General features: G+C 40.8%; 1 protein-coding gene across 11 annotated transcripts in view; it reads left to right on the forward strand.

Moving 5' to 3' along the window:
- greb1l (GREB1 like retinoic acid receptor coactivator) overlaps nt 1-6,738 on the forward strand; it is a 60,126-nt gene extending 53,388 nt beyond the window's left edge. For all 11 annotated transcript variants that reach the window (XM_017472425.3, XM_017472427.3, XM_017472422.3 and 8 more), the window contains 8 exons: nt 46-207; nt 418-616; nt 904-1,066; nt 1,511-1,723; nt 1,929-2,070; nt 3,414-3,614; nt 3,739-3,877; nt 4,631-6,738. In XM_017472425.3, coding sequence (XP_017327914.1) covers nt 46-207; nt 418-616; nt 904-1,066; nt 1,511-1,723; nt 1,929-2,070; nt 3,414-3,614; nt 3,739-3,877; nt 4,631-4,794 — 1,383 coding nt within the window. In that variant the 3' untranslated portion in view covers nt 4,795-6,738. The remainder of the gene's footprint in view (nt 1-45; nt 208-417; nt 617-903; nt 1,067-1,510; nt 1,724-1,928; nt 2,071-3,413; nt 3,615-3,738; nt 3,878-4,630) is intronic.
- The last annotated feature ends 4,270 nt before the right edge of the window (nt 6,739-11,008 follow it).

Consider the following 11,008-nt stretch of genomic DNA (forward strand, 5'->3'; position numbering starts at 1 on the left):
AAATATAAAGTAATGTAAAACAATGTGTGTGTGTTGTGTCCTCAGCTGTCCGACTGCACATTCCACGCCTTCTCATTCTGCTCGTCCATGCTTGGTGAGGAGGTGCAGCTCCACTTCATCATCCCGAAGAACAAAGAGCACCACTTCATCTTCAGCCAGCAGGGACGCCAGCTCGAGAGCATGAGACTTCCTCTCCTCTCTGACCAGGTGACACAGATCTGACCACAGAGTTCTGTATTAAAGCCCTTGAGGGCTGGCAATGTCTGCTGTAGTCACAGGACTATCATATTGGTGCTTCCTCTAGTATAAAAGTCCACCATATGGTGGTCGCGTTTCAAAAATGGACTGATTAAACTGGGGCATGGAATCATCTGACACACCTGCTCACTACATTGTCTCGCTCTCTTTCTGTCTCAGGACAGTGTAAAGAGTACCATCTTCACTCCCACGACGGGCCGGCAGGATCTGGGTCTGCTAAACCTCCACCACGCCCTGGAGGGGGCACCACACCTCCACATCCTGGTGGTGAAGCACCATGAGATGGCACTGTACAGGAAGTTCTGGCCCAACCATGTCCTGCTGGTGCTTCCCTCCATCTTCAACAACTCCGGAGTGGGTGAGGGACCAAAAGAAGGCGAAAGCCTGCACTCAGCCATCCACTTAAACATTTTTTTTAAACCCTTTACTGTGCTGTGTTGCTGGAAAAAAGATTTTTGACTGGTGGTGGCATAGTGATGGCCCTCTCTTGCCCCTAGTGGTTGCACCATATTACTACATCGAGCAAAGAAAAGTTTAGGAAATGCTTATGTTTAATTTATTTAGATTAGTCAGTTTTTTTTCTGCTTTTGAAAATGTAAATAAAAAATCTGTGTGTGTGTGTGTGTGTGTGTGTGTGTGTATCAGGAGCAGCTCGCTTCATGATTAAAGAGCTGTCATATCACAACCTGGAGCTGGAGAGGAACAGGCAGGAGGAGCAGGGTGTTCAGCGGCAGGACATCTGGCCCTTCATCCTCATCATGGACGACTTGTGTGTGCTGTGGAACACCCACGTCCAAAACAGAGACGGGTACGACCAAGAAAAAGGGTGGAGAGAGGGATGGAGGGAAAAGCAGATGGGATGAAAATAATGTCTTCCAAAAACAAAATATGAATCTTGAACTCTCACATTCTCTATGAGATGGATGGATGGATGGATGGAAGTGTTGAATTAAGGGAAGTGTGGAGAAAAGGAAAGAAGGAAGGCTGGGCTGAAACAGGAAGTTGAGTCTACAAACACATTCTTCTCATTTGACTTTGTTTCTCCCTTTGGAAGACATACACAGAAGAATATAGACAGGGACGGATAAAGGGATGGAGAAAGGGATTGGTGGAGAGATGAATGGAGAAATAGATGGATGGAGAGGTTCCTTCAGTGACGCGCAGTTGGTTGGATGGAGGAAATAATGGATGTAGAGATGGATGGAGGGATGAACAACTCTTTCTCTCTCTCTCTCTCTCTCTCTCTCTCTAGCTCAGTGGAGGTGTGTAACGTATCTCTGAAGAGCGTGTTGCTGCACATGGAGATGACTCCGTCACTCTGTCACTACGCCATGTGTGGGTTGAGGAACTGGAGCAGTAAAACTTCCGTCTCGTCTCTTGGCGCCGCGTTCAGCCGCTGCCATCTTCACGACTTCATCCTGCTCAACGTGGACCTCACGCAAAACGTCCAGTACGACCTCAACCGGTGAGGACACACACACACACACACACACAGACCAAAACTATGCTACACCACTAGAGGGTGCTGATGCACTGCATTAGAAACAATAATAATAATAATGCTTAAGGTATATAACAAAGTAGCGTACATATTGTAAAATATACTATTATTTTTGGTGTGTGTGTGTGTGTGTGTGTGTGTGTCTGTGTGTGTGTGTGCGTGTGCACAGCTACACATGTGAGGAGGTGGACTTCAACCTGAGGGTGAACAGCAGTGGGCTCTTGCTGTGTCGTTTCAACCGTTTCAGCATCATGAAGAAACACATCCCGAGCAGCGGCGACCAACACACACTCATCAAACCCAAAGTCACGGTGAGACACACACACACACACACACACACACACACACACACACACACACACACACACACACACACATTTGAAGTACATACAAACCTCTTGCTGAACTTCTCAGTTATATGGAAACCCATTTCCAAAAAAAAAAAACCTAAAACAAAAAAAACAATTTACGAAGAGTCATAATCATGAGAGCGTTTCTAAAAATGAAGCTTGGCTAAATGTAGCATCTCGAAATAATGAGAAATTATGACTTAATAATGGGAGGTTTGATGAAATGATGACATTTTATAATAATTATTATCTCAATAAATAAATTCATAATTGTTTTAATCATTAAGCAAACTAAATTATGACTTAGTATCACACAATAACCAAAAAAAGGTTTTACTAAAATTATGATTACTTAATCAATCAGATGAATTGTGACTCAGAACAAAAAGTTTTACACAGACTGTGATTGCCAAAAAATCATTTTACAAAAAGTAAATAACTATGACTTAGTATATCTGTTAATAATTAATATGAACTAAAAATAGGAAAGTTTCAATAAAATTGTGACTTGTTAGGCAGAAATTAACCAAACACACACACACACACACACACACACACACACACACACACATCTCTAAAGACAACACTGAGACAGTGAGCACCTCCAGGCTTATTTCAAGTTTCAACTCTATATTGATTTGATTAGCTGTTGATGCTAAATGTAATTACAGTATAATTGTAGCCGTATGGCGTATTTTCTTACTAATTTATCAACACGTCTGAGAGAAATGTCGACGTTCCCAACAGATCTATATAATTTCCACTGTCACTGTGTCTATATAAAAGGCTAGAACAGCTATGTGCTAGCTAGATATGTTGTTAGCCTCAGTTATATCCACCGAAAGAGAAAAATTGGCTTTGTTTTCTGTCTTCATGACACATACACAAATCTCCAGCACACAGCCTTGTGTCAGTTATTTTAAGTTGCTGTTAAATGAAGCTGACGTTTGGAGTTTAGCGGTCAATGCTAGGTGTAATTACATCACAATTTCATTCAAACGGAGTCTGTTCTTAGTACTTTATTGACACTTCTGAGGTAAATGTTGATGTTCCTGACACTTCTGTATGGTTTTCCGCATAACTGAGTTTGTAGAAAAGACTGTAACAGCTACGCTACGTAGATAAATTGTTAGCCTCAGTTATTAGCTAGTGTATACTCTTTCTTAGTTGCTTAGCAACATGGTTCTCACTACTCTAACCACTTAGACAGGAAGTGTATCATCTGTTCAACTTCTCATGTCTCTGTATCTGTGTGTGTGTGTGTGTGTGTGTGTGTGTGTGTGTGTGTGTGTGTGTGTGTGTAGGCGATGGAGTCTCCTTCCCCAGTATCCAGCTTACAGTTTGTGTGTGCACCGGACAGTGTGTGTCCAATGTTGGATGTTCCGGCTCAGCTCCTGCTGGAGAGATTCCTGCAGCGTTGCAGCACACACCTGTTCCCTCACGCGCTACACAGCTACACACACCCCGTACTCGCCATCGACACCTACCTCGACCTCGGACCTCAGGTCAGACACACACACACACACACACACACACACACACACACTGCTGTGTGACACTGATAACATAATGGTTTGTAATTTTATCATAATAGCTTAAAATACATTTTGTGTGTGTGTGTGTGTGTAGTTGGCAGTGTGTTACATGAGCTCCAGGCCTCACTCGGTGAACCTGGACCACAGTGGTATCGTGTTCAGCGGGCTGCTCCTCTACCTGTGCGACTCCTTCGTGGTTTCCGGATTCCTGAAGAAATTCCGCTTCCTGACAGGTGAAGCTCCGCCCCTTTCACGCGTCATTTTAAAGAGGCTTAAAAAAAACACGAATTTTCTAGAACAGCAGCTCTGACAGTATCGCAGCTACAAATCACAGCTTTATATTAACGCGCCCGTTCAGACACGTCATCGTTTCCATAGTAACAGCTCATTCACAGGTGACACGTTTTCTGCAAGGAGAAATGTGTTTGTGTAACGTTTACGGAAGGAGTCTCCAGTGTCGGCGCTTTGTAACAGTCCGAGGTGAAGCTGTAACGTTAAGTTTTCCCACATTTTCAGGACAGAGGAGTTTACACTTCTTAACTTGAACAGAGGGAATAAAGAGAGGGCTGGTGAGGGAACAAGAGAACGTAACGTAGGTGAGACCAGGGAAGTGAAAACTTGTTTTTTTCCAACATTCCACAGCGATAAAACATTACTATAGACAGATAAAAAGTACGACGTGTCATTGTTTAAGAAAGAGAAAATTGTCATCGGTGTTAAACTGCTATAGTATAAGAGGAATAAAACAATAGAGGAACTTCTGGGTAATAGCAACTCTTTAATGTGGCATTTCCTTTGTGTTGCTGTTTAAATTTAAATTGTGTCTTGAATTTTTTTATTCTATATATCATTTATCATACTACATGTATGAAAACTGCTCTATAAATAATAGACCATTCAATTTAACAATTAAACATTGTGTGTGTGTTTGTGTGTGTGTGTGTGTGTGTGTGTGTGTGTGTGTGTGTGTGTGTGTGCGACGGTAGGCGCAACGCTGTGTGTGATCTCTCAGGACCGCAGCTCTCTCCGCAAGACGATCGTGAGACTGGAGCTGGAGGACGAGTGGCAGTTCCGTCTACGGGACGAGTTCCAGACGGCCAACTGCAGCGAGGACCGGCCACTTTACTTCCTCACGGGACGCCACATTTAACAACCGAGGGGGGGGCGGGCGGAAACGTTCCTCATTATCCTGGAGCGTCGTGAGAAAAGCGAGGTGTGTTGATGGATGGATGGATGGACGGACAGATGTACGGATGGATGGATGGAGGAGATCCTGATCCTTTACTGTGAAGATTGTACTCTCTGATTGGCTCTGGTTGTGTTATCGATGGAGCAAGGACTTTCTCGGACACGCCCATGGTGCCAAATAGGAGAAGATTGTAAACTGGGCTCCATTTCAGGATCCCACCTGCGTACCTCATGGACGTAGGCTTCAACTCAGGGTTTGTTTTGTTTTGTCACGAGGCAAAAAAAAAAGACTTTGTTACTACTGCTTTCATTGTTTTTCTCTCAATATATATATATATATATATATATATATATATATATATATATATATATAGTGTATTGCTCACCAAAGTTTTGCTAACCTACCAAGGACACTTGTCCCCAAAGATGCAGACGTTTGACTACCGAAAACTGTAAGATGTCCTGCACGGACCTGAACACACACCTCTCCTCATAGCTGGATGCAAATCTTGACAATTTCACACTCATTTCCATATGGAGCGAAGCCATTAAGCTACTGACCTGCTAGCCTCCTCTGAGTCGCATTGTTTCTGTGTCTTGATCAGCATGATTTTTTTTATTATTATTCTTTTTTTTTTTGCTAATGCATGCCATCAGTCAGCACGTGAAGAATCCATTATGCCAAACTCGCCTAGGAAAGAGAACATCATAACATGATGGTTATGAAGGAGTAGGATGACTAGCTGACTAGGTCATCGGAGCGAGCGGTTAGCATTAGAGATAACGCAAATGAGCTTTTTCGCACAAATCAGCAAAGTGACAAAGTGAAGCTAAACAAACATTACAGGTTGCTAGCGTTACCTCTTATTTGGTTCTTATTTGGATTTCAAAGAAAACGTTTGAGGCTGTAGTAAAGAATCAATCCAAGTGAAAATGTTGGGATTGCACACGGCCGCTAAGCTGAGATCGCTTCCCCGCTGCTCCGAGGCTAACCAGGTGAACTAGCATTAAGTTACAACGCGCAAAGAAACGTGACGTAGCCTCTGTGACGTTTTTGGCGGACTGGTGAATAAGCATGGACGTTTTGGATGTGGAGAGTGTTTATGGAATTTTTATGGAATGCCAATATTAATATATTAAATCTTTGTCGCTTTTGGGAATCATGCTCGTGCGTGAAAATTCTGGCTTTTCTTTTCCAAGGCATGAAGAACCTACCTAAGAACCTGCTCTCCAGCGTTTGTTTTTGTTTCGTTTTTTTTTTCCTTTCTTTTATTTAACGTGATCGAAAATGAAACAGGTCCCGTTTTTTGCGGGATTGATATTTATTTGTACGAGCTGCTCGGACTGATGATAAGCATGTTCGCTAAAGTCGAGGGAGCGCGATCCTTTAATCAATCGTCCGAAGTTTTTCCGCACGTCCATATCGTAGAATATCGGAGAGAAAAGGATGTGAAGTTGCACTACACACTCACTCGGCTGAGGGCCAAACAGTCAATAATCTTTTTTTCTTTTCTTTTTTTTCCGTAGCAGACTGGTTTAAACCGGTTGTCTCACTTAAGACCAGTATTGATTTTGATAAAGAAGAAAATGTTTTGAAGATCTTGCATTGCGACCCCTAGAATGTGTTTCTTTTGTACATAAAAAGTGACGTGCACATAAGTTATGCAATTTGCTTTTCACAATCTTTTTTTTTTCGGAAACACTATCTTCTATGCGTATGTGAAGTCGTTACACACCAAACTGTTTATGAATGTTTAATCGTCTCTGCGTTCTACCTCAGAATCTGGCGGTTTGGTTGTGGGTTTGATAATGTGTCTTATAAATGAAATGTTTTTGTTGTTGTTGTTGTTGTTGTTGTTGCTGGAATTTATGAACGTAATAATAAAGTGGCATTGATGATATCGACCAGGATGTTGCGCTGTTCTTTGATTGTATTGAAAAAAAAGAAAGAATCAAGGAGGAACCAGCTATAGGATCTACCATGAATAAATAATGTCAAGTTATCGTAGGTTTAGCAGTTTAGCACTGAAGTTTGATTTATTTATATTTATTTGATTTGTCCATTCTTTGAAGCTGTTGTTTCCAAGACACGGAGCACCATCTTCAACGTGAATAAAATTAGATTGCACATTCACAAAGTTTGAAGTTGGCACTGTAATGCAACGTAAGTGGTAATAGAAGTAATGCGGATGATAATAAAGTTTCAAATATCCGCTCTCACTGCTGTTTCACAACAATTGTTTTATCACTGGTCATTGTTAAGCATGTACAGTGGTGCTTGAAAGTTTGTGAACCCTTTCTATATTTCTGCATAAATCTGACCTAAAACCTCATCAGATTTTCACACGAGTCCTAAGAGTAGATAAAGAGAACCGGATTAAACAAATGAGACAAAAATATTATACTTGGTCATTTATTTATTGAGGAAAATGATCCAGTGTTACATATCTGTGAGTGGCAAAAGTATGTGCACGTCTAGGATTAGCAGTTAATTTGAAGGTGAAATTAGAGTCAGCACGTCCAGGGTGTACCGTGTTGTGCTCCCTCGGATAGGCGCCAGGTTCCCCGTGACCCAGTAGGATAAGCGGTATAGAAAATGGATGGGTGGATTAGAGTCAAGTGTTTTCAATCAATGGGATGACGGTCATAGGTGAGTCAGTGAGTACTCTGTTTTATTTAAAGAACACGGATCTATCAAAGTCCGATCTTCACAGCACGTGTTTTTTGTCCATCTGCAGTTTGCTAACAATCATGTGGACTATTGGAAAAAAAAATTTGTGGATGGATGAGAACAAAATAGAACATTTTGGTTTAAATGAGTAGCATTATGTTCGGAGAAAGGAAAACACTGCATTCCAGCATAAGAACCTTACCCCATCTGTGAAACATGGTGGTGGTAGTATCACGGTTTGGGCCTTTTTTTGCTGCATCTGGGCCTGGACGACTCGCCATCACTGATGGAACAATGAATTCAGAATTGTATCAGCGAATTCTAAAGGAAAATATCAGGACATCTGTCCATGAACTGAATCTCAAGAGAAAGTGGGTCATGCAGCAAGACAACAAATGTGATGATGTTTTAGGTCATATTTATGCAGAAATATAGAAAATTCTAAAATGTTCACAAACTTCCAGGCACCACTGTATGTAAAGATTTAAACATCATAAAAGATTTGGAGTATTTAGGGGGAACCATAAAATACCCACAGTCATGATAGTGCCAAAGGGGTGCTGAACTACACTACCCATCAGCCCCAGCACGTCACATATCTCAAGCACTCTCGCCAGTGTCTCCGCGATTAACATCACTATATATAGTTCTAGTTTCTCAGTGTCTAGTGATCAAGCTTTTGTTGTGATGCTCATGTTGTCGTGTGTTCCACTGCATCGGCCGTAAGCTGTATGTTCCTGCCTCGTATCCACAGTTTACGTGTAGTATCCTTGTTTATCTATCTTTTGTTGTTTAGCAAACACATTCCTTCACCTTCATGACATGACAACCAGAAATAATGCTATATTAATAAAATCCCATAAAAATTTTAAATTTACACGGAAAAATTGAGGCACGGTGGAATATCTGTGATTGAAAAATAAAAATACTCGGCCATGAAATATGATAAACTTTACAGAAGAGGACAAGGGACAAGGACAAGGATTCGGAGCTAAAGTTCATCAGGTGATGAGTTCCATGATAGTGCTGAAGGTCAGTTTGACACGACATGTTGACTGATGTCCCATGTTTGGGGCACGCTAACTAGATGCTACTGTTAATTAATTAATAACATGCAGAATGTATGTTTATTGGGCATGGCTTAAGCATTCTTACGCATTAAGGAATGGTTTCATTGGACACACATTTACAGTAGTATGTGCCCCCGAGTACATACTGGAAATGCTGGAAATGGAAATGATTCATTGTAAAATGGGATGTATTATAATAATTACTTGGGGAAAGTTATGCTTATTCAGAATCGCATTACGCAGTCCATTTTCGTTCAGATTCTTACAGCTCACTTGAATTATTTAATAGTGTCATATTTATGCATTTAACATTCACATCCACTGACATTCCATAGATGTTTTTGTTTTTTATATACTGTATTTACAGCCAAAATCTAAATTTCAGCATGACATCAGTGACAGAGAGTGGCGCTGGACTTAACACCACTCCTCATAGAAAAATGTGCTTCAGTTGAAAGTCAAAATCATCCATAAATAAGTCACTCCTCTGTTTTAGACACCACAGTGGTATTAAATCCTCAATATGTGCGCTTAACTCAATTCTGATTACAGCCCCAAAAAGGATAAAATGATGCAAATTGACCTATAATTTTTCACCAGTTATATTTGTACTTAATAATTCAAGAAAATCCTCTATTTCCTCTGCTGTAAATAATCTAATGAACTTTGACCCTCTTTTCTATGACACAGGTCACACATTCATTAAGATGTAGCATTCCGTGGCCTTTGTTTTGTGTGTAATGGTTTGAGTCAGACTCATGCCAGAGATAACTTTTGTCTTTAGTGAACTCTGCACACTTAAGTGTATTTATAACCTCACACACAATCCCACTGGGGGCATGATGATCTTTCACCTACTTCAGTGGCATGATGACCGAGTAGCTGTGTGTGTATCAGAGCGATCCTTTTACCCGGTAGAAGAGAGTGATCTCACTGAATGATTCAATTGGCCAATAGAATGACAGACAGAGCACTTTATATTTACATATGCCACTGTAGTTTTCTATAAATAAATTAAAAGTACAATAACATGATCATATCAGCGCATGTGATGCAAACATCCGAGTTCACAGCAAATGAAATGAGAAACTCGCTCGTGACGTCATTTATAGATGGTCAGATTTATATAGAGTTATATTTTTATTACAGGGCTAAACATTAGCTTCCAGGCAGGCAGGCAGGTAATATACATTAGTAGTATTATTACTCAGAGATTGCTTCTTCTCGGAGAACGTACTTTGGGTCAAATGTTGATTACATAGCTATCAGAGTAGTAGCTATAGGAGGAGGAACGCATTTTACATTTACATTTTAAACAACAACTAAAGGGAACTAAATAAAACACTAAATGAAATAAACCGGCAGAATCTCGTCCTTTCTGACCCACATCTGGTCACATGTTGTTATTTTGGTTTCTTCTAAACTTGAATCCGCTCTGCTGATCTGGCTCATGTTCTGCCTGAATATAATCTTATCAGCATGCATACGGACAGATGGCAGGTCAGATAAACGAGTGCAGGGAGCAGTGGGGAGGAGGTGATGACTTTAATCATTACAGGTTCAGTGATCAGTGTGATGGTTTGTGAGTGCTTTTATGGTTGAAGAAGCTGATCTGGTCTCAAATGACAAAGGTGGTCTTAAACATAAGCGGACTGGCCTTAGACTGGTCTAGGTAAACACATCACGACTATTTCAAAACAAACAGATTGAATGTGTTTCAGGGTGGACGTTTCCTTTAAGTGCTTAAACACACACACATGCACACACATCATCCAAGCCACTTCTTTTATTCCAAAGTCTGAAACTGTGGAAAAAACCAACGTCCTCTGAACATTGACCGCTTCCCTAATACAGATGACAGAGAAAAACCAACAAAGGTGAACAAAATCAACAAGAAGGGGGAAGAATCAATATCACAAATGACTTATCACACATCATTAAAGAGCTGAGATCTAAATCTTAGTGAAGTGCAGACAAGCAGTGGGGGGGGGGGGGGGCCTTTCACAAATGGTTTGGGTTACAGACCCCTGCTGTTACCTGCTTCACCACGCCCTCTGATTATTATTCACACCTGTCCTACTCCTTACTCTCATGATTGGCTCATTAACCTATATACATAGGTAAGGGTTGGGGTGAGATGACTAGCGTTGGTGATTACGTTATTTGTCGTTTGGTTTTGATTGCAATGTTTTTCTTTTTTTTTTTTTTTTCCTCTCTAATTTTCTGACTATAAATCTTGAGAACAGCTAAATCAGAACACTGAAGTGATTAAATCCTTTGCAACACTTAAATATTTTTTGGAAGCCATTTTTTTAAAAAAGTAGGGGAACATGTTAGCTACAAACATTATTTGAGTAACTGAGAACAAACGCAGATTATTTTCCTTCAATATTTATGCAACATCCTTCTAGTACATTCTGTCCACTGAGCCGCCA

This window comes from Ictalurus punctatus, chromosome 7 (genome assembly GCF_001660625.3).
Source record: "Ictalurus punctatus breed USDA103 chromosome 7, Coco_2.0, whole genome shotgun sequence".
Taxonomy (NCBI): Eukaryota; Metazoa; Chordata; class Actinopteri; order Siluriformes; family Ictaluridae; genus Ictalurus; species Ictalurus punctatus.